This window comes from Onychostoma macrolepis, chromosome 02 (assembly GCF_012432095.1).
Source record: "Onychostoma macrolepis isolate SWU-2019 chromosome 02, ASM1243209v1, whole genome shotgun sequence".
Lineage (NCBI taxonomy): Eukaryota > Metazoa > Chordata > Actinopteri > Cypriniformes > Cyprinidae > Onychostoma > Onychostoma macrolepis.
The window spans coordinates 27,144,867-27,168,482 of record NC_081156.1 but is presented as its reverse complement, the minus strand read 5'-3'; the positions used below and the strand labels follow the sequence as shown (position 1 = coordinate 27,168,482).

Genomic DNA, 23,616 nt, shown 5'->3' with positions numbered 1-23,616 from the left:
GGTGAAATACTCTGTGAAGTTCACGTTACTAGGCACTTGCACCTAAAAAGAATACACGCAAAGGACATCTCCTTTCATTCCTCATAATTACACTATAAAACATCATTAAAGGGTTAAACAGAGTCATCAAAATTATCATCAAAATCTACCATTACTACTAAAAACATTATCTTTATTGAAACTACAATCAGGACAGGACAAACTTTGACGTTGGCTTGACAAAGCCAAAACCATAACCATGTGTAATATATTATATTCAGATTTAGTTGTTTTAACATGCCAATAGAAGGCAACACATACCCATTGGAGACTCACAGGGACAATTACAGTTTCAATTAAAACCAGTACAGTTCCTATTATAAATATTGAAAACATTACGAATTCTATGAATGTTTTTCTTTTTTTTCCAGCATTATGGTAACTCTGTAGGAACTATGAATGCATATGAAACAAAGCAATAAACAAGCAGAATTCACATGACAAAGAACTTCAGTTCCTTTCTCATCAAAACAGATATTTTGTCCTTTTAATAATATACCCAATGTATTGTCACCTTATTCCTCATTGAGGAATGAATCTGATTAAATATTTTACCTCCAATAATATCTAATTAACTTTCTTTTAATAGCATAAGTTAAGCTGTAGTATTGATGACAATAAATCAATATATCTGTATGACATTATTATTTGCACAATCTACTGTATGTTTCCTATTTTGATACCTCACACAGTTTGACAACTGAGTTATCATAAATCCCAAACCCAGGATAGAGAGGCTGAGTGAATGTGGTCTGGACTCTGTGAATGAGGGTCACTGTGTCAGAGACGCTGTAGAAGGACAGAGTTCCTGCACCGTGATCCACATACACCCCTACTCTAGAGGAGGAGACTCTAGGGAGTTTAGTCCTTTTGGTATTGTGCCAGAATGAGCAATGAGAGGCAGGGCAGTACAAACACCAGGACTGATCATTATGTCCAAACTCACATGTGTCACAATTGTCATTGTTGTCATCATCATCATCATCCCGTCCCTTCCTGCTGATGCTCTTATATGACACTGATATATCCACCTTACCACTCCACTCAACCTCCCAGTAACAGCGTCCACACACTCTCTCTTCACACAATGCCTGTTCCACAGTATCAAATCTGTCTGGATGATCAGGATACCTCTGTTTTTTAGAAGTGTATTTAATCAATCTGTTCCCCTTAGACAGACGGAGGTTTTTATGTACCGTGTTTGAATCCACTGTGAACTGGAAGAAATCTGATAGAGACAAAAAACAATCTATATCTGAATAAGAAATCTCATTTGAAAATATTAACATTAATCAATTGTGTTAAAACCATAAAAATAAAACAATAAAACAAGGTACTGTGAACATTGTTAGGTGTTTTGTGAACTTTTACTAGACACTAACCACATGCTTCTCTCCAAACTCCTGCCTCAAACTACACATTCCCATTTAACTTTATATGTTTGAACAAGCCAAGTTCACAGTCATTTCTGGGGACATTTTATGTATGGTACTCAAAAGGACAATCACTTATAGCAACAAAATTAAATGGAAAACAGTTTGGCTGACTGTTGAGAGCAAATGGTGTAATTTTCATTGTGGCCAATCTTGAAGATCAGTATCTGAATGTGAAGAAGTGTGTTTTGTGAGTGTGTGCTTGCTTGTTTGCTTAGTAACTTACACTGTAGAAACTCGTCCCTTGTCTTGCATTCAGGGGTGGGAATGATCTCAATATATTTTGCTATGGAAAACAACAGACATGTTTAAATTAATACATACATCTTAATACATTTTGTATTTCTGCAGTAGATGATGCATTGTCTCAGCCTCAGACTCCAGAACTCAAACCAGCAACAGTCAGCTTAGGAGGCAGGTGTGGTAAGAAAAGGGATGCTGAAGATCACAGCCTCTACAGTCAGTTGCTGGTGCATGTCTTGAGCATAGGGAAGTGAGGTATTCACCGAGACTACTGTGCTATATGTGTCTACTTTTGTGCTCACAGGTCTATAATTGTGGTTATGGTTATATTTTACGCTGGACACTTACGTTCAAAATAAGACATAGAATGAACCAGACTTTAGGCCAGTCGTCGAAAGCCTTGCTGCATGAGACTTGTGTGATGCATCATTTAGTAAATTAATGATCAGTGCTTTACCTTTACCGTGAATCTTTTCTATCTCCTCTCTGCAGAAATGTTCAAGTTTTTCTCTTAGATGTGTCACAGATTTATTAATATCATCAAAAAACAGATGAGAACTGACAGTGATGCTTTGTGAGTCTGTAGATTCAGGAGCAATAGACGGAGACTGGAAACTCTACACAGACACAAAGTCACAATAAAAACACCAGCTAAACACACAGAATAATTTGACAGAAATGCAATCTCTGTTCATCAGATCTCTGTTACCTGGAGAAAATGGATGTGATCGTCTGTGTGTGAAAGCTGCTCCAGCTCAGCGTCTCTCCTCCTCAGATCTTCAATCTCCTGCTCCAGTCGCTTCAGTTGTTCTTCAGCTCGACTCACTTCAGCCTTTTCCTGATCTCTGATCAGCTGTGTCACCTCAGAGCGGCTTCTCTCAATGCAGCGGATCAGATCAGTAAAGATCCTCTCACTGTCCTCCACTGCTGTCTGTGCAGAGCGCTGTTAGGACACACAGAGAGAGAAGCATCAGAATCAGTCCATTCACTCAGCTCTTACTGCTGCCTCACAGCCTGCTCTCCACAGTGAGCTTCAGTGGGACTGAAAGAGCTCCAGCACTGGCTCCTCACTGACTGACTGGAGGAGAGTCCTAACTGAGTCTCAAACAGCTCTTCAGCAGCCAGCAGTTGTTCTTCTGATCAAAACTCACCTTGTGGGACTCTATAGCCTTTCTCAGCTCCTCAAGCTCCTTCTGTCTCTCCTGGATTCTCTGCTGGTATATTCTCTGAATTTCACCCAATTGTCTCTGCAGGAAAATCAAATAAGTGAAATCTGATGTTACTGCATGCTATAAGCAATTTAATTGCCTCAAATATGAAAGCCTCATAAGATCCTAAGAACTGTTTTGAAAACGATCTTTGATTATATAGAGATACGTGATTATGGAGACATTATGCAGCGTAACTTATACCTGTTTCTCAGTCCTCTCTGCTGCAGCTGATACAGTGTCATGATTTTTGTGTTCATCCAACATACAAAGATAACATATACAGTGCTGATCTGTACGACAGAAAATCTCCAGCAGTTTATCATGTTGAGGACAGATCATCTCCTGTAGTTGTCCAGTGGCATCAGTCAATTTGTGTCGCTTTCCAGAGTGAAATTCTTCATGAAGTTTAAAATGAGTCTGACAGTAAGATTCCAGACACACCAGACAGGACTTGATGGCTTTGTTTTTGTCCCCAGTACAGACATCACACTCCACATCTCCAGATCCAGAGTAACACTGAGCCGGACGAGCAGCTTGACGTTTTGTCTTCTTGAGTTTCTCCACCACTTCAGCCAGCATGGTGTTTTTACCTAAAGCAGGTCTTGGAGTGAAGGTCTGTCTGCACTGAGGACAGCTGTAGACTCCCTTCTGATCCCAGCAGTCTGTAATACAGCTCATACAGTAACTGTGTCCACAGGTAAGGGTCACTGGATCCTTCAGTAAATCAAGACAAATTGAACAGCTGAACTCATCCTGAGCTAAAGAAATACTAGTTCCTGCCATTTTACTGCACGCACTCACAGATAAAGAGACATCCAACAGCTTGAGCTGTTCTGACACGTGTGCGAATGTGCTAGTCATATAATAAACAGCAGATGGCAGTTTAATACAGAAAGTCACCACACCAGTTTACGATAGATAGATAGATAGATAGATAGAAAGACAGACAGATAAATTATTTTTGTCCATACAGTGGAAGCCAGTGGGCAACGGTTTGGTTACTGTAACATCTTCAAAATATCTTGTTTGAGTTTTAAGATTTTGAATGACTTGAGGGTGACTAAATGATGCCAAAATTTCAATTTTTAGCTAAACTATACCTTAAAGTTACACAAGAACAAATAAAATAACCTAACAAGTGTGGGTTACTTTATATTAGTTGAGCCGGGTTTGTACGTTGTTGTTTTGATTTTTTTTTCTCACTTTTTTATTGTTAGCCTATTTGATAAGCTATTAAAGCATTTTTTACATGTACGTTTATCAACCTTAAATTCTAAACCTCCCGTTTCACATTGGTGTTACAAATAGTGAATCAACACAAATAATCTCATGTTTAACAGCGCGCCCTCACCACGGGAACAGCAGGAGGAGCGCGCGAGGTTACGGCTCTCTTGGAAGTTTTGCCATTCAAACCGCGCGGGAGGCGGAGTCAACAAACCGCGAGCCGACTCAGCGGAGTCACTGCAAACTTGGCAGGAGACGAAGCCCTTGCTGTTTACCGAGGCGCGTGTCACACCGGCATACAAAGTGACCTCGCGCCGCGTCTTTATATCCCGTCACGGTGTCACTGCGCTCGGGGAAGATTAAACTTTTTCCTGCTCTCGTGACTGGCTGCGGGATATAGGATAGTTTCCAACATCTGTATGGTCTGAAACAAAGACGAGTCTCTGCGAGAGAGAAACAAACTGGCTTGCAGTGAAGTGCTGCATGACACTTTTCACTCTGTTGTGTTACACTTATGGTTGGGCTTGTTGACTCCTATGAAGACCTCAGAGACTCATAATTATAAGGACAATGGATAACTTTTTCACCGAGGTAAGTTGGATATGAAAATACTATTTTCATATTGATATAACAAGGATGTTCTGCTGTTTCTGTTCCAGAGAACAAAATATATGATAGATATAATACCAAATTGCCTGCATATTTCCTATATATTTTTTTATATTTCTCTGTATTGCTGTATTTATGCGCTTAAGTTGCTTAATGGCAATGTAGTTTGTTTAATGTTCAGAACTGTAAGCGCACGCTGAGTTCAGTGTGTGTGTGTGTGTGTGTGTGTGTGTGTGTGTGTGTGTGTGTGTGAGTGAGTGAGTGAGTGAGTGAGAGAGAGACCCCCTCACTGGCCCGGTTCTGAACGGTTTGGGTCGTTCCCAGCGGAGCTCACAGGCATTTCCTTACCTTTCTTCTTGTTTCCTCCTCTACATCCTGTTGCTATTATTAGAAGTGTACACTGTACACTTGCTGAATTAATAAGTAGTATTTCATTAGTGTCAACAAATAAAAAAGTATGCCATTTATTAGAGGATAATAATAATTATATAATAATATATAATATAATAATAATCAGTGTTGGGTGTAATACATGACTTATTACTTATACAAATTAATTACTGTAATTTAATTACTTTTCCCTGAAAAGTAAAGTAAGAAATTACTTTTAAATTTTCTGTAATCTAATTAGTTATTTCTGATGCTGTATAGACTGTAGAACAATTCTATATAAAACAGTAGTGCATTTAACATCAAAATGTAACAACTAATGTTAAAATTTATGTTTTTACATTTTAAATTTAATGTTTTAGTTTTTAATACTTTTGGTCAGTTTACAAATAATTTGTGCAATTTTATATTATTTATTTTATAAGAAAAAATAGAACAGTTTCATGTCTATTCTTGTATTGTTCAGTTGTTTGATGGTGATATGGGATTTAAAAATTAATTAGCAATAAGTAATGCAGTGCTTTTAGAGAGAGTAATTAGTACTGTAATAAGATAATATGTATTTTTTAAATGTTATGATAGTGGTGTAAATTACATGAAGAAATAAATAGACATTGAGTTTTTGAATGTTTAAATATATGTTTGAAATTAATTTTAAAATTACATTTGAAGCTTTTAAATTGTCATTTTTAAAATAATATTTATATTTTTACGGTTAGTAAAAGTTTTATTAGCTGTGACGTTCAATAAAACAATAGTATTATTTTTGTTATTTTAAATATGTACATTAACATTTTTAAAAGGAAATTAATTATATGAAAATAAAATAAAGCAAATCCATGAGAGTGTTGCCAAAAGGTGATTTTGTGTAATGCTTGTCAAGTCTGATGTTGATGGAAATGAGAATCGTATTATTCATCCCTTGTGATTTTATTGTGAAATGAGTGCGAGATGATGATCAGTAGCACGAACCGCTCCCTTGAGCCAGCGCCACATGAGTCACAAGTGAAGGTTTCTAATGTTGGCTTGAGGTGGATCATTAGTCCTCAGGATTGCGCTTTTCACCTGAAGGCGTGCCCTAATGAAATAAATCATCTTAATAAAACATACTCACCTGTACCGGCTCAGAAACAGAATTTATATTAAAGTTTCAGATAGTTAGAGAGGGAAGCACAAAAAGCAGTGGGCTCTAACTGCACCAACTTTACACAATAGTGTCAAATATCCCCCGGCTGCTGCATATCTAGCCTGCGAATCGGTTCTGGACAAAAGGAGCAGTCTTTAAAAAGAGAGAGTTGTGTGTGCGGAAACAGATTCAGCCGAAACATGCGTGCGGAATGTGGGGAAGAGCTGAGCTCGTGAATGCCTGTCTCACGCACGGCTCTTCTACATGACTGACCCTAGAAAGGGAGAGACAGTGTGATTCCTGTCTCACACACTGCTCTTCTGCATGTCTAACCTCACAGAGAGAGAGTCTACATACAAATATGACATTTTCTCCAGCGTTTTTGGCTTAGCATGAACGCACACGCACACATTTGTGTTTGCAGTTATGGTCACAGGCCTGCATGTCTGTTTTGGTTTAGGTGTGTTTGTGTGTGGATGTGTTTGCACAGCAGTGTCGCTGAGGCTATTGCCTCCCTGCAGTCGCTATAGGCGGAGCTTATTCAAAGGTATAAAGCTTTTTATTTTCCTGTGAACTGGCCAATCAGAGTCGCAGGTACTGTTTGACAGTTGTGTTTTAGTGCAGAGGAGTGTCATTCTGGGAAAACAAACAATATTCTTTTTTCCTGAAACAAAAGTCCTGTAGAGGATCAGAGATGTTTTGGGTGCAATCGTGAGGTCTCATGCACTAAGAATTAGATTATAACTCTGTCAGCGTTTTTCCTGGTAAATTGTTGTTAATATTTAAGCAGACACACAGAGGTTTTGCTTTGCTGAAATCAAACTGGACACCATAATAAAACACACAAAGGGGTGGAGCTTATTTAGCACCTGGAGTACAATAGCCATGAGACTATACACATATTTACATAGGAAGTACCATAGACGTCTACTGTTTTAAAGAATATTTTAATTATTAAAAATAAAAATATGATATATATTGTTGTATGTATTTTTTAATTAAATGTATTCATCTTTTTCTTTTTTGAGGATGCTCACTGACACCCCCAAAGGGAGGTTTTGTCACGTTTAAGTAACTTCTGGGTACAATTATGTCTTAAAGTAAACCTCACACACATTCGGTCATGTATCCACCCCCCGGGTTTCTTCATCTGCTTGGTGGCAGGTAATCCTTCTTGTTACACACACACACACACATTAAATCTTGTGAGTAGCTTAATGATTACACAGTGCAGAGATTCAAAGCTGCCTTTAACAAGAAACTCAGAACAGGGAAACCCCTCGCTGATAAAGAGAAATGCTGAAAGAGAAATCCGTTAGTGGACTTGGGATTGGTTTGTTTGTTCTTAAACTGTTTGTGTGTTCCATGTTTATGTTATTCACCAAAAAATGAAAATCATTTTCTCACCCTTCGGTTTCCAACCTCTATTACTGTCTTTGTTCCTTGAAACACAAAAGGTACATTTTCAAATTAGGTCCTGAATGAATGGGGACCAAACTTTCAAGATTCAAAAAGAAAGCAAAAGTGCCAATTAAATTGCTCAGTATGACTCGTGTGATATTCCAAGTCTTCCAAAGTCATACAATAGCTTTTTGATGAGAAATAGACAAAAATGAAATAGTTTTTTTTACTGATAATCTTCTCCAGTGAGCTTTTTTTGAGTTGCTGATGGTGAGTGTGTGAGTTGAACTCGATAATCGAGGTTTAAAATATAATGCACATCCTCTCGACAAGACAAATGGACTGTCACGTTTTGAATCTTGAAAACTTCAGTTCCCCATTTATCGTAACTGCTTGAAAAGCATTGACCAGGTCACTCTTCAAAATGTCCCCTTTTGTGGTCCATGGAAGAAATAGTCATGCAAGTTAGAATGAGGATGAGTACATGATGAAAGAATTTTCTTTTTAGGCAAACTATTCATTTGATCTTGAGTCATGTCAATTAACATGCAAAACCTAAATGCTTAATTAGTCTGTTTGTTCCCGAATTACTAAAGCATTATAATTACCAGACAAAGAGGAAGAAAACAAGAGGACTTCCTTTTATGATTCATAACAATTGCAATCTATGAGACTTCTAAACTGGGACCAGGTGCAAAGTACGTCCATATACACACACATACATGCACGAAAACGGTCTTTGTCTTGGTTCTGAGTTTATACAGCTCTCTCTCCCTCATTCACTCTCGTCATGAAGTATAAACACACATTTTTCACTGTAGGACAGAGAGAGAAAAAATGAGAGCGCTTTGGAAAAGTAGGTCAGGCGGCAATGGAGTGTATATGTGAGTGTGTTTTAGGGGGGTTGCTTGGTGAAATAAGTTTGGTTGTAAGTTTAGGAGACCGGACTGAGTCTGAACACCAAGCCCAGCATGTAAGAGAGCTGTTTGGGTCTTTGGGTTCGAAGTATGCAGGAATGCCCTTCATCACTGGCCGGCCTTCCTGTTGACCCACACGATATCTGATCCCTCACTTCCTGCAGCCAAATGAGAGAAAGAAAGGGGGACAGAGAAAGAGCAACGGAGAAGTGTGTGTGTGTGTGTGTGTGTGTGTGTGGTAAGCTCTAAACATGCTCGGTAAGCAGCAGTGAGATTACAGAGTAACTCTGGTCTGTTTCATCCTTTACTCCGCCCAGCCTGACCGCCCTCCAAAACTCTGATATTATTTTAAGAGTTTAGATACACAATACAAGGACACACTCAGACATGCATGCTCACAGTGCACTTTTTAACTTCAAAGTGAGGTTTTTCTTTCATCTGAACATGAAACAAAATTAGAAGGAGTCAGTGATGTTTGATTTGGGAGCCTTTGTGCATCAGTTTTGTGCATGTGATGTTTTAGTTGGATTCTTGCTACCTGTTTAAATCTGTGATTCCCTTGAGCCATCTGTTTTAGCACAGGAAGTGAATATTGGCCAGAAAACCTGGCAGACATGTACAGTACCATTCAAAATGTTTGGGGTCAGAATGTTTTTTGGAAGAAAGTAATACTTTTTTACAGCAAGAATGCATTAAATTTATCAAAAGTGACCATAAAGACTTTCTACTCATCAAAGAATCTTGGAAAAAAATCTCAGTTTGGACAAACAAATTAAGCAGCACAACTGTTTTCAGCATTGATAATAATAAATCTTATTTATTTATCGGCATATTAGAATGATTTCTGAAGGATCTTGTGACACAGAAGTGATGTGATTGCTTCTGAAAATTCAGCTTTGCGAGGAAAATTTAAAAAAAAAAATATATTAAAATATAAAACATTTATTTTAAATTGTAATATTTCACAATATTACTGTTTTAACTTTTTTGATTAAAATAAATGCAGCCTTACATGAAACGTAAAAAAATCTTACTGATCCCAAGCTTTTGAATATGTACATAGACTTTCTTTCCTTCTTTTTTCTCTCTCACACTTTATCTTCTTTTCTCTTTAGCAAGCTGCAGTCTGTTTTTTTTGTGTAGTCAGATAACACAATGAGTATTGAAATATTTTAAGGATTGTTTAATTTTTGTTTTGGTCTAACTTTGCAAAAACTGGATTGGCCAGTTTTCAGTTGGACTAAAGCGTTTACATGCTTTTGCTGAAATTAAACTTTTAAACTGCTTGTAAACACATTAAGGTTTTTGTGTCATTTCAAAAGGTACAGTTGGAAATCAGTGTGAACATCTAAGCAATAGTTTTGACTAGAGAGAGATAATTATGAATTAAATATGTTTAGAGTATTTTTAAACTAATGTGTGAGCATGTGTGTGTTGCGGTCATAAACTTGTTGAGTGGTGTAATCTTATAATGTTTGCAGATAAACATGAGACACGGTCAAAGCTGCTTAACTCGAAATATGCTTCTGTCAAGGAAACACACACACACACACAAGTTCAATGCCTCAACCACCAGACGGATTCCTGGATGTCCCCAAAGTGAGGTTTTGTAAGATTTAGCAAACTTCTAGAGGGGCATTTTCGTCCTTCAAGTAAATTCACACATACTAAAAAAAAATGAACAATTCAAAAGTTTCTTAACATTAATTTCTTAATGTTATTTAGAGAGATGCAACACACACATTAACACAGTCAAATGTTGGGAAACGGTATCACAGTGCATCCTGGTTTACTGCAGAGATGGTGAATTGGATTAGAAGCCCAGAATTCCTGAGATAAACTTGGTTTAGGGAGGAAAACAGCTTCCTGTTTGTGTGGGTTAGAGATGCGCTGACTTGATGGGGCTGACTCTGAGTTTTGAGGTTTTAAATTCATTTGAATCTGGAGTCAATTCAGTACAGAGTTGATTTCTTTTTAGAGAGTAAACACTGACTGGTAATACGCAAAACATTTAATGCGAAATTATCTGTATTGCAACTGCAAGCAGTGGCATGCTGCTTACCAGAAACAATCAGTCATCTTTAAAAGTCAGATTCCTTTTATATGAACACAATGTGTAATACAATGGTCCCATTGATAAAATCATCTCCCAATCTTTCTTGCTCTATTTTTCTGTTGTCTTTCTCAGTTTGTGTCTATTTGCTTTTTACAGCTACTTACATTAGCAAACCAGTGGCAGGTTAGCAGAAGGTCTGCATATGTGCTTAGGCTGTTAGAAAGTTAGAAACCATGAAGATGTGCATGTGACAGTAATCAGAGAGAAAATTACTTGAATTGTCCATTTCCTCTACAGACTTTTGTCTTTGTCTTCCCAAAGCAAAGTTTTTCTGTGGTTACTGTGGCCTTTTAGGTCTGAGTAAACTGTGGATTTTTTATTATTTTTATTAGAATAATCTTTACACTTGGGCTGCAGCTAACTACTAATTTAACTGCTTAATCTGTTGATTAATTTTATCAGTTAAAAAATGCAGATTTTATTTCCAGTGTTGCATTGAAATAATTCCACATCTTGCCAAGCGCTGTATGTCAAATAATATGTGAATTGAAGGCGATAAAAAAGAAGAATTTAAAAAACAAGATAGTCCCAAACTCATGCTATTAGTCAGTGTTGCTCAAACAAACAGTATTGTTTTGACACCCTTTCCAGTTAAATCAATCTAAGAATGGTTTAGCTACTTGTAGTTGTTTCTGCATATTATGCTAGGTTAGGAGAAAGTGTTCATCTGTGTGTGTCCAGCTGCACAGCTGTTCTGTTGCAGTTAAGTTTGATCATTCAGCAGTTCTGTGTTTGTGTGTGTGTGTGTGTGTGTGTGTGTGTGTTTCCATTCTTCTAAGCTATAAAGGACTGTTGCGTTTATGCCACTGCATTAATAAGTGGTTGATGAGAGAGGATGACAGGTTATCAATGAATTGAATTGAATACTGTTCTTAAGAGTGATTCACAAGGCTTTCAGTGAGTCTTCAAATCCCACAGTCTGTGGTCTACTGTGGTCGAACATAATCACTTTGTTGTGTTCATGTTGTATTTGATTTATAGTCTTGGTCTACATGTTTTCCATGTGGAAAAATGAATGGCAAATTCTACATTTAGTACATTTGAACTAGTATACTACAATACCCAAAATGCAGTGTGGCAATGGACTGAACACAATGCTGCAGTGTTTGATGCAGTGCCGATAGTATATGTGTGTGTGCATGTAAGTGGGGAATGGGGTTAAAGTTCAACTGTGTCTGCTTCAGTGGGGCCTCACAGCCAGTCATGCCTGTTCAGATCACCATGTGTTTCTTCCATCAGCACGTACACTTATAGTGTGTGTGAGTGTGTGTGTGTGTGGCATCTGAGAGAGAGGGAGGAATTTGCTCTAATGAGGTACAGTCATTGGTAATTATACCTTTTTTGATATAATGAGGAGAGCGTTCTAGAAAAAGATATTGCTCAAGGTTGATCTTTCATTTTTAGGAGACTTAAAGACGTTCTTACCATCATTTAAATTTCAGCTTTGTCTTCCTTAAGAGAAATAGACAGTTGTTCTAAAATGTGAGACAGAGTAAAAAGTTTAAAGCTGCAAAATTCATGTAGATAGCATAGCTCAGATCATTTGGCCATGGAAGAATTGATGAGAAATATGACTTTATATTGAAATCTCTGAAATTTGATTGCAAACTTTGGTACCTAAGCAAACAAGAGCACAGTTTCAGACTTTATTGAGATTAGATGTATTCTGAAACTCTAAGAGACACATATGAGATTACAATCTAGAATTACAAATACTAAGATGTCAAGAGCTAGAATTACAAATACCACATAATTTTAACACAACAGTTGTTGGTCTTTTATTGTTGCTGCTAATTGTTAGTGATTTTTCTGTACCACAGGATGTTCTCAAACACAGTTTGTAATTTAATTTCAAAATCCACAATTACATCTAACGTGTGGCTTTGCAAACAGTTATTTGTTTTTCTGCTATTGTTCAGTATGTTGCTAACCAGCATTTGTGTGTTTGACAGGGTTGTCGTGTGTGGCTCTGGGTGGAGGATCATTATGTCCCCAGTACTGTGGACTCGTGCTCTGGTGGAGTGGTGGTCTTTAACACCGACTATGGACAGGTAAGTGGGGGTGGCGGTGTATGCATTACACAGGAACAGTGGCTTAACATCTGCTCTGTGCACCTCAGATCAAAACGCACTGTTGAACAGGTGTCGTGCTCTCATTTTACACAAACACACACTTCTCTGTGTACCCGCCTGTTTGGGAGAGACCAGCAGCCTGCTTGTCGTCATGGAGTCAGGCACGCACAAGGTACACAGAGATGACCAGAAACTCAGTTAAGCCTGTTTCTCAACTGAGCACTGTGTGTTTGTGTTTTAATGTGTTTCTTGAGTCTGTTTCTCATCTTCTCACATGTATATTCAAACACATGCAACTTGCTCAGGCTTCTGTTTCTGGTTTACAGTACAATCAGCAGACCGCCTGTTACCTCCAAACTGAGATTAGGATCTGTATAGTTTATTAAAGCAATAAACACCTTCTGATTAGTCTGTGCATTTCAGTGTTTAGTTGTGTTGTTTTAATTTAAAAAAGCATTAATAACCATATATTATTATCAATAACTTTGTGATAATGTTCAGTCACCTGGACATTATCAGGAAAAGAAACAAATAAATGACCAAATAAATAAAATAAATGCACATTAAATATTAAATATACTGCTGAAAAACCTACTTAAACCAGTCTGAGATGGTTTGCCGGTCTTAACTGATTTAAATAATCTCCCAGTCTGAACAAACTGGTGCTCAGCTGGTTTAGCTCGTTGCTAAGCTGGTTTTCCAGGTCTGACCTGTTGAAAAGAGTCTAAAACCAGCAAACAGACCAGCCTGAGCAGGCTAGGTGACCAGCTGAGACCAATAAACCATTTTAGGCTGGTTTAAGTCGGGGGTTTTTTTCAGCAGGGAATTTGAAAAAGAGAAGGTATGATATGAGAGTCTTGAAACTAGTACAGCTATGTATTAAATTGGTTGCCTGGGATAACAGAACATTATAGTTTTAGAGGTCCTACAAAAAATTGTGCCGAACAACTTTGCATTAATGTGCATTAATATAGAATTCATTTGATGTGCCATCATGGATGTATGCAATGCATATATCAACTATTTTACACTGCCTTTAAATGTGGGTCATCCAATCAGATTTTAGAGTGGTAACTTTTTAAATTTTTGTTTTACTTTCTTTATATATTGTTCTCTATTTTGTTTCTCTTGTGATCATTACACAATTGAAAACAAATACTGAGAACAAAAGATAAACACACTGTTAATATGTGTTGCAAATGTGTGTTTTGTTCAGGTGTACACTTACAAACAGAATGCTGTGAGCAGGCAGAGGGTTTACCCAATGCACAGCAGCAGTATCAATGGGGTCAAAGACATGGCAACCCTACAGGACCTACACGACGGGGCCATTCTACACAACCTGCAGCTCCGCTACACACAGAAGAGCATATATGTGAGCAAACACACAGCAAAATCACCCACACACACTCAATATAGCATTGTTTGTTATTCATTAAGCGTGCATTTTTACAAATGAGTTTGTGTGTGTGTGTGTGTGTGTGTGTGTGTACGAGTGTGTGAATGTTTCAGCTGTGGTGAAAGACGCAGTTGTCAGGGTTACAGTGTTGTTGTGCAGGTGGCTGGATGGCTTTCTGTTCTTTAATGTGTCAAAGTAAAATATATTTGCTTAATTGCATGTCTCTCTCCCTTTCGCTCTTTCTTTATACTGCCTCTTTGAGCCTTTCCTCACAACAGTGTACTGTGTTCTTCTTTGGGGCTGGTTCAGCTGTGTTAGGTGTGTGTTTGTGTATGTGTGTGCACTGTCGGGATGTGATCTGTGCCAAAAGCAGTTAGTCCAGTTCCAGATTTCCAGACTGACTCTAAGGAACAGAGTTAACATGCTACTGCTGACTCAGAACAACATCACCACTCTGAAGTCTTTATTTCCTTTTTCTTTATAAACTATTTTTGCATCTGCATCAATTCCAATTAATACATAGTGATTATTTGTGTGTGCATTTAGGATTAAAAAATTGTCTGGTTAACATGTGTTTACACTGCTCTGTAGTTGTATTTAAAGGGATAGTTCACCCAAAAAATTGTCATCATTTTCTCATCATTTAAAATCTGTTTGACTTTCTTAAAAAATGAATAAATATCCTGAATATTGAATATCCTGATCGCTCTTTTCAATATAATGAAAGTGAATAAGGTCTGGGGCAGTCATGTTTCAAAAAGGACGCAAATGCTCCATAAAAGTACTGTAAAATTTTTGCAGAACTAGATCAAGGATTCATTGAAAACATCTGATTCAAAAGAATGATTTTTTCACAAATCGAACATGACTGGTTCTCTCATGAATGTGCCAAGAAGAGCTAGAGCGGATGTCAGGACTTTCAGTGAAAAATGACTTTCAGTCTGTTCCCCACACAGCGGTATCGTATGACTTCATACGACTTTATAGCACACAAGACTATTTTTATAATACTTTTATGGTTCTTATTTGTCATTGTAGCACTTGACAGCCCAAGCCCTCATTTACTTTCATTATTTTCAAAATAGTGGTAATGCCAGGATTTTCCAAAATGTATCTTTTATGTTCCACAGAAGAAGAAAAAAAAAACATTTGGGTTTAAAACGACATTAGGATGAGTAAATAATGCGAGAATTTTCATTTCAACTGTTCTTTGATATTTCAAACATTTTCAATACACCGATTTTACAGAATGAAGTTATGACACACTGTATGTTAAAGGGATAGTTGAGTAAATCATAGGGTAATTTTCATTTTTGGGTGAACTATACCTTTAATATATCTTGTCAATGATTTGTAAAGATATTTTATTTTTCAAACATGTTGAAAATAAGGTACAGTCAATAACTGGTATTTTTCATTTTTCACACAACCTACTACTACTAATAATGATGATAATAATAAAAAACCCTAGCATCTCCATGTACAGATAAAGTATTAGCCTCTTTTGCTCAATCATTGAGTATTATAAAGTAATACAACAGTCATTCCAGGAGGCGACTCGCCTTTCTCTCTCTCACACACGCACACACACACACACACACACTTTCTCTCTGCCTGTCTGTCTGTCACGTAATCACATGCCATGTGATTGGATTGGTTTGAGTGTGAGATAACCAGTCACCTATGAGAGTGGGTGTGGTCTGCAGGTATGCGATGGTTATCACAGTAACGTCAGAGTTACTCACTTGTCATGAGAAAATACACACCTCCTGTTTCGACATGACCGAAACCTTTTCCCACACATTATGGGTTGAGAAAAGGGCAAAAACAACTAAATGATGCTTTAATTTGAATCTCTAAAGCCAAAAAGGTGTGTTTTAGGGTTAGGGCTAGTTTAAAAATCAGACATAAATTTTATTATTCGTATTATAAAATACACTGTCATGTTTGTATTTATATTATATGGTATGTGTTTTTTATTTTTTTTTAAGAAAACTTTATCAGTTGAATATCATAAACTTTTCAAAATTTCACGTTTAAATTTGTCCAACATTTTGACAGCTTGTTGTGTGTGGTCTTATTGGTTTATGTTTTGATGCCAAAACCAGATAAAAACCAAAATCACATATGAATACATTTTTCTTCATTGTCTGGTATTTTTGATAAAGTTTTTTTTGTACATGTAAATCTTCCAACTTCCTTTTGGTGCCACAAATGACACACTTCATCTTTAAAATGTTCTTATTGAAAATCACATAAAACCACAATTGTAAATCCACATTTGCGAATCTAATGAATTCATTGGCTAATTAGAGCAGCCGCCACAGATCTGCTAAACTGATTGGCTAATTGGTGACATATGGGAGCAATCAGAACGAATTAGGGTGTTATTTGTGTGTGGTGTGTGTGGTTAGTTTTTGGTGGTCTGTGTAATGTCTGCCTGTTTCTTCTTCAACTTAAATGTATATATTAAAAAGTTTTATTTACTTAATACCAAGGCTGAGGTGATTAGACTTAGTACAAATAAACAGTAATCCTCAATGCCATTAAAAACACAAGTTGTGATGAAAATAAATGCATCTGGTTGAGTGAGTAAGTGAGTGAGTGTGTGTGTGTGTGTGTGGGTCGTCTTGTGGAATGTGTGTGTCTAGCTGAGATCCGATTCCACAGCATTTAAAACACAAAGACGTTTCTCTCTCTCTCTCCTTCTCTGATTATAAACAGCTGTGGACTGTTTTTTTTTTGCCTTGCATTTGGACAGAAAATACTAGGCCAGCTTCCCACATCAAACACACACATACACACACAAGGGGGCTGGTGATCCAGAAAATGTCTTTTGCATGTGAGGTTTACCTCTTTTTCATAGTATTGCTCTCTCTATTTCGTTTGCAGCCTCTCTCATTCGCTGTAGTGTGAGTGTGTAGCAGGAAATAGTTCTGCTTCAGTTGGGCCGGATCATGTTTCAACTCTCACTCTACACACTCAGTTTAACATTGAGAGGGTGTGTGTGTGTAATGTGTCTGAGTTTATTATGCATCACTATGCATAGCTGTCACTCTCAGCTGTCTCTCTAGACAGCAATCTCATGTCTGCTTCTGTCTGTGCATGTGGAACAGCATATAAAATGTGCTTTCTAAAAAAGTGCATCTTTTAACTTACTGTGACTGTAGTCTGCATTATGAATTCTTAACTATGAAGATATTAGTAGCACCACTGGACCGAACCCAACAACAACAGAGCGATACAGATGACGTTCACCCCTCAGAGTGCTGTTACACAGATTTGTAGACACACCCAGGGGAGGTTATGAGAAGGACATGGCTGCTGTATACCTTCATTGCATTTCTGAGGTAGCACTTATGGAGATTAAACCCTCGCAGGGGCATCTGGGGGGTTTTACTGGGGCAGTGTGTCACACTTTGATTGGCTGAATCCAATACTAGCTTACTCTTACTATTTCTGCCATATCTTTATATGGCTGAAATAGCATGAGTAGTGTGCTTTCCTAAATTAAGTCATTGTCTGTAAATCATTGTCTGAGCCTCGTTCAGGAAGTCTGTGGCTATCTGCTTGATAAGGCTCACCATAACGAATACTGTTTCCGGGTCCCGTGTGTCTACTCTGTTTCATGTAAGAATAATATCTTTATAGTTATGAGCACTATTTATTGATAGCACACATTTAAGCTAAAAGTTTAAAAACTCAGTCACTCGGACACCAAATCATGGCACAATTATGATTTTTCATGGAATATTGTGGAATATTCGTGCTGCTTGAACTGAGGTAATACAGTGATCTGTCACGACACATCAAAGAGCCACAAAATGGTATTTATTGTTTGAATAAAAAAAATTACAAAATTGGAAGCTGAGACCTTGTTTCTTACCAGAAGTAACCTGCTCTGTCTTGTCTGTTGTTGTGTAGTCAGTTTCCTCTTTGCTCCGTGGTGTATTTTTCACTGCGTGCACATGATGTTTAGTGTGAGAGCAGCATGGCTTGTCGGACATAGCAACAGTAACTAAGGAGGGCGGGTTTTGCGAAGGGTCAATTGTGTGGCAAGTTATAAGTTTTAAAAACCATGATTTGCACAGAATAATCTTTTATAATAATCACTGCAATATAAATTCAGATTTAATGGTGACTTTAAAAGTGCTAAGTATGGCACTTTCTGAATTAAACTACTTCAAAAAATATTTATCTTGTACTTTTACATTCTTCTTTTTATACAGTAGCCGGTATATAATGTGCATTTTTTGTGGTTAGCAGCATAATAGTATTCCATTCCAAGCACAGATTCAGTCACCTAGATGGTGAGACAACAGTGCACCTCAGTTTTAAAATGCGAAGGTTTTTTTTTTATATAAGAATGACTTCATTTTTCCTGTACTAGAATAGAGAAGGGAATCCCGCCAGCCCATTCAGAGCAAACTGATAACACCTGTGACTCAATAAGAAGGCTTTCCCCTTCTGAGGACCACATACTGACAGCTTAATATCTGCTTTAAAACTTCTTACTGTACTGTACCTCTGTTTCCATCTGTCTCTCGCTGAATTACAGTCCGACATTAATATAACTACAAAACCTTCTGTGTACATTCATCTCGATGATTTGACTGACAAACCTCATAAACGAGACATGCAAAGTTAATTTAAACTATCATCCTTTATGGATTCTGTGGGAAAATTTTGATTTTGACAGACATTGCATTCAAAAGAGACATTAGCACGAAACATCTAGTGATGATAAACTTTAATCAATCTTTAATGTTTCTTTCTTCTGCAAAACGCAAAAGAAGATCATTTGAATGTTTCAACTGTTTGTGTCCATATAATGAACAGTAGTCAGTATAGGGTCCAAATGACACTGGATCCTATTGATTTTTATTGTATGGACAAAAAAAAAGAAGACATTTTTAAAAATAGGCCAATCTTCTGTGTTCTAGATAAGAATTTTTTTTTGAAGAATTATTTTAAGCACCTTTAGAATTAGCTAAAAATATTTTGTGTGCACATTTACCAATACATGCATGCAGCATGTAGTTTACATCTGGTTTTATGTCATAAATTCAAATTTCAAATTTCATCTTCAGTTATACATTTATGAGCATGCATACAATATGGTCAGAGAGATGCAGGAGTGTGTCACAAGTCCTAAACTCACCTGAACATTTGACTGTTTAGATTCCAATTTGCACTTATTTGGCATTCAAATCAAAACATCTCAACAACCAATCCAATCTATTTGCATCAGTGGTTTAAAAAAAAAGTTGGTCAGTAGACGCCAAAACACACGCACATGCTCAGACACACAGAGGGTGTTTATAAAATGTGCTTATTCACTTAATGAGTTTCTATTTTCCTCTTCTGTCTCTCTCTCCATTCCTCTGTCTGTTTGCAGACGTACATCGGCTCTATTTTAGCAGCAGTAAACCCTTATCAGAGTCTGTCAAATCTGTATGATGCCACAGCCATAGAACGATACAGTCGACATCACCTGGGCGAAATTCCTCCTCACATCTACGCCATTGCTAATGAGTGCTACAGATCGCTGTGGAAGCGCTCCAACAACCAGTGTGTGCTCATCAGGTACGTTTCTGTATTGCGTTGAATGTAATTGTGCATTTAACTAGCCAGTGGTTTCTGCAGGCCTCATTTTTTTTAATTTTCAGAGAGTCTGACTATAAAGTCTTCTGCCTTGACCTTAACCCTCACCTCTGACCTCACGTTAAGGTGTGAGGTCAAAGTCATGGCTGCCTGACAGTACTCATTACACAAGCACGCAGAGGTTAAAGGCGTCAGACTGTTGTGTTTGTTCTCCACACTGCAGATTTCTCATCGGATTTAGTGAGAGCCAACATAGAAAATACAAATTGGCAGAATACCTGACCGCCGCGGCCAAGCCTAGACTAAGAAAAGCCCTGAGCATGTACAGACTCAGCAAACATGTGGACATTGATAGGGCTACCAAAAGAGGACAGGCTTTTCTCTTACTGTGCAGAAATCGAGGTAGAAACTGAAGTGTACTTCTTAAACTCGTGCTGTAACTACACACAATACAGGAACGCTTTCTTCTGCCATTTTTGCAAACCACAACAGAGAATTTCTGTTGAAATCTAATACCTACAAACTCCCAGACCTGCAGGATGAAACCACAGCGAGCACAAACAAGCCTTGCCTTATGAAAAGGGCAAGTGGTAGGACACAAACACAGCGCTGAAAGTAACTTTGCACACGGATGAAATACTTAATAGCATATTTTTTTTTAATGTTACCTTTACTTTTCAATAATATGGTATGTGTCCTATGGCATTTCTCAAAGGCACAAAACTCTTTTTCTGTTGTTAAAACTATTAGATATATTACATAAACTAATATAAATATAAAATTATTCTAGCATTAAAAAGTATCTCATTTTACGTACTTTAAATGTCTATATTGGCCTTAAAATGTTTATTTTGGCCAGTCCAACTACATGGTTTTTGCCCTTGTATAATGAATTTATGAATTAAATGTATTATTTTTTTAATGCCTTTAGTGTAAATTAAATCACACAATTCACAGTTTTAAACTGTATCTAAACGTGTCTCAATTTTTGGCAATCCTCATAAAATGCATAGAAATGAAACTGCTCAGAATTGACAGTAGTTTGACCAAAACTGAAAGTGTCTTAAATGCACTACTGTTCAAAAGTTTGGGATTAGTAAGATTTTTAATATATTTAAAAAAAAATACTCTTATGCTCAGCATGGCTGCATTTATTTGATCAAAATACAGTTAAAATGGTAATAATGTGAATTATTATTGCACTTTAAAAGAACTGTTTTCTAATATATTTTAAAATGTAATTTATTTATTACTGTGATGCAAAGCTGAATTTTCAGCATCATTACTCCAGTCTTTAGTGCTATATGATCCTTCATAAATTGTTCTAATATGCTGATTTAGTGCTCAAGAAACAGTCCTTATTATTATCAGTGTTAGGAGGTGGTGTGCTTAATATGTTTGTGGAAATGATGATATATTTTTCATGATTCTCTGGTGAATAGAAAAAAAAAAACAGTTTTAATATCACTTTAATGTCACTTTTTATCAATTGAGTTTGTCCTTGTTGAATAAAAGTAATTTTACTGACCCCAAACTTTTGAATGGTAGTGTGCATGTATTGTGCCAGTAAAGCTTCTTGTGTCTTGAAAGACAAGACTACTTGAATAAGAGCCAGAATGTAACTGCCCTCTGCTGGAAACATCATCTCATTACAACCCTTTCAGCTAATATTAATCTGTGTGTGTGTATCAGTGGGGAGAGTGGAGCAGGTAAAACTGAGAGCACGAAGATGATTCTGCGCTTTCTGTCTGCAATGAGTCAGCAAAGTGTGGCGCTCTCAGCTGCAAAGAGAGCATCATCTCATGTTGAGGAGGCAATTCTGGAGAGCAGGTTTGTACATATATTAAATAATACAAAACACTCTATATACACTGTGTGCTCACTCATATGCATGAATTTACCTGTCTCTCTGTCTTTGTAGTCCAATAATGGAGGCATTTGGAAATGCTAAAACAGTTCATAATAACAACTCTAGTCGCTTTGGGAAATTCGTCCAGCTTCATTTCAGTCAGCATGGAAACATTCAGGGAGGAAGAATCACAGACTGTATCCTCTGTTTGTGCATTGTTTGGATGTCAATTGTTAGTTCTTCTCTCTTGCTTTATTTAATTACCTGTACTGTGATAGTGCCTCTTTCTGCATTTGCCTTGACTTTATATTTCCAACATGCAGACCTTTTAGAAAAGGTGAGTTTTTTATATTCATGAAACTTTTGCATGTATGATTCTGTGTGTGATTTATGTGGGTCACTGATCATGTCACTGTTGGACTCTTATTGTCTGTGTTTCCCTCAGAATCGTGTTGTGCGTCAAAATCCCGGGGAACGAAATTATCACATATTCTACGCTCTGCTGGCTGGAACCAGCGCAGAACAGAGGGGTGAGTCTGGGCGGTCTATATTGTCCACAGATTTCTGTCTGAAGCCTCTTTTTAACCCTTGTATTTAGACTGAAGACTCGTTGTCCTTCAAAAGTGCCTTATATAAGTATTACATCCTTAAGAGGGCACTATGGATGATCTATAATCTGCAAAAACTTTGTTAGCACTAGTGGTGTTTTAGTATCACTGAGACACTATTATAGTTTTTATTCATATTTTGCATTTGTTTTTATTTTATATTGTTAGTTTTCATTTTTCATTCTATTTCAGTTTTAAATATTTTAGTCCGTCAAGTTAATCAAAATCAAAATAAGAAAAGTTGCATTGGCAGCTAGCTGAAATAAAATAAGTTTGAGGTACTATTTCATTTCATTTAATGTTTATTATTTCAAGTAACATTTTCTTTGTTGTTTTTAAGACCACTAACAACATGGAATGCGTAAAACAAAGTGACTAAAGTTTTTCTGTGTGTTTTAGCTTCAGCTGATGGGAATCTAAAATTGTTTCGTTGAATTTTTTGCCATGTGTGAATCTGTTTTTATATTCCACTTCCAGTGTGCGACTCTTATCAATAATCATTTTAAATCATTTTAAATCCATTTCAGCCTGAAATATGACAGAGGTGACAAAGGAGAGATTATCAGTTTCATGATGAGCCACATAATGTGCAACACTGTGTTGTTATTCATGGCTTTCTCAGTTTAGTCACCTAAGCCAGAGTTCAGCTTCTGCTAATGTCACTGTCAAATGAGACAGAGAGGTCAGAAAGTCATAGTATCACAGTGAATCAGTGCTGTTTGTGACACAGTATCAGTTTGTTTAAGATCTGTGTTTATCGCTCTCACTCATTTTCTCACAGAGTCGTTCTCCCTTTCCCCTCCGGAGGGCTTTCATTATCTGGGTCAGTCAGGATGTGTGAAGGACAAAGCCATGAATGACACAGAGACTTTTCAGGAAGTGCTGGTAAGCCAGTCACAACATCACTGTATGATTACTCTAATGTACATTAACACACACTCCACTGCTGTACAGCAACAAACTACTGCACTACTCCGTTAGCTCACATATAACGTTTGTGGTCAGTACTAATATTAATGTTATTGGAGAAAGTCTCTAATGCTGCATTTATTTTTGCATTTATTATTTATTCAGCAACCATTACTCCAGTATTAAGTATATTAATACTCCAGTATTACACATAAATAAACTGATCTCTTGGGTTTTAATGCTGATTGACTGTGTGTTGTGTGTTAGAATGCTCTGAGGACAATGCAGTTTGGAGAAGAGAACATCAAGGAGGTGTTGAGGCTCCTGTCAGGAATCTTGCACGTGGGAAACATTGAGTTTTTAACGGCAGGTGGTGCACAGGTCTGCTCTAAATCAGGTAAGCACTCCTCCACTCTCCGCTCTGTTTTTGATTGTTGAATTTTTGAGTTGTTTACTGTAATCTGTT

General features: G+C 37.2%; 2 protein-coding genes across 3 annotated transcripts in view; one reads left to right on the top strand and one right to left on the bottom strand.

Moving 5' to 3' along the window:
• Positions 1–169: 169 nt before the first annotated feature.
• On the bottom strand, positions 170–3,733 carry LOC131551722 (tripartite motif-containing protein 16-like). The gene is made up of 6 exons (XM_058794810.1): positions 3,128–3,733; positions 2,867–2,962; positions 2,425–2,658; positions 2,173–2,332; positions 1,699–1,758; positions 170–1,267 (listed from the first exon to the last, which is right to left on the bottom strand). The coding sequence occupies exons 1-6, from the start codon at positions 3,707–3,709 to the stop codon at positions 711–713; spliced, it is 1,689 nt and encodes a 562-aa protein (XP_058650793.1). The 5' UTR covers positions 3,710–3,733; the 3' UTR covers positions 170–710.
• Positions 3,734–4,352: 619 nt separating this feature from the next.
• The window catches only part of myo10 (myosin X), a 41,079-nt gene continuing 21,815 nt past the window's right edge, over positions 4,353–23,616 (top strand). Inside the window, exons 1-10 of one of the 2 annotated variants that reach the window (XM_058794124.1) lie at positions 4,353–4,741; positions 12,662–12,760; positions 13,998–14,156; positions 19,579–19,766; positions 21,477–21,614; positions 21,706–21,830; positions 21,957–21,970; positions 22,079–22,163; positions 23,023–23,126; positions 23,418–23,547. In XM_058794124.1, coding sequence (XP_058650107.1) covers positions 4,721–4,741; positions 12,662–12,760; positions 13,998–14,156; positions 19,579–19,766; positions 21,477–21,614; positions 21,706–21,830; positions 21,957–21,970; positions 22,079–22,163; positions 23,023–23,126; positions 23,418–23,547 — 1,063 coding nt within the window. In that variant the 5' untranslated portion in view covers positions 4,353–4,720. Of the gene's footprint in view, positions 4,742–12,661; positions 12,761–13,997; positions 14,157–19,578; positions 19,767–21,476; positions 21,615–21,705; positions 21,971–22,078; positions 22,164–23,022; positions 23,127–23,417; positions 23,548–23,616 lie in introns of both variants that reach the window. The other variant, XM_058794117.1, reaches the window with a different exon arrangement.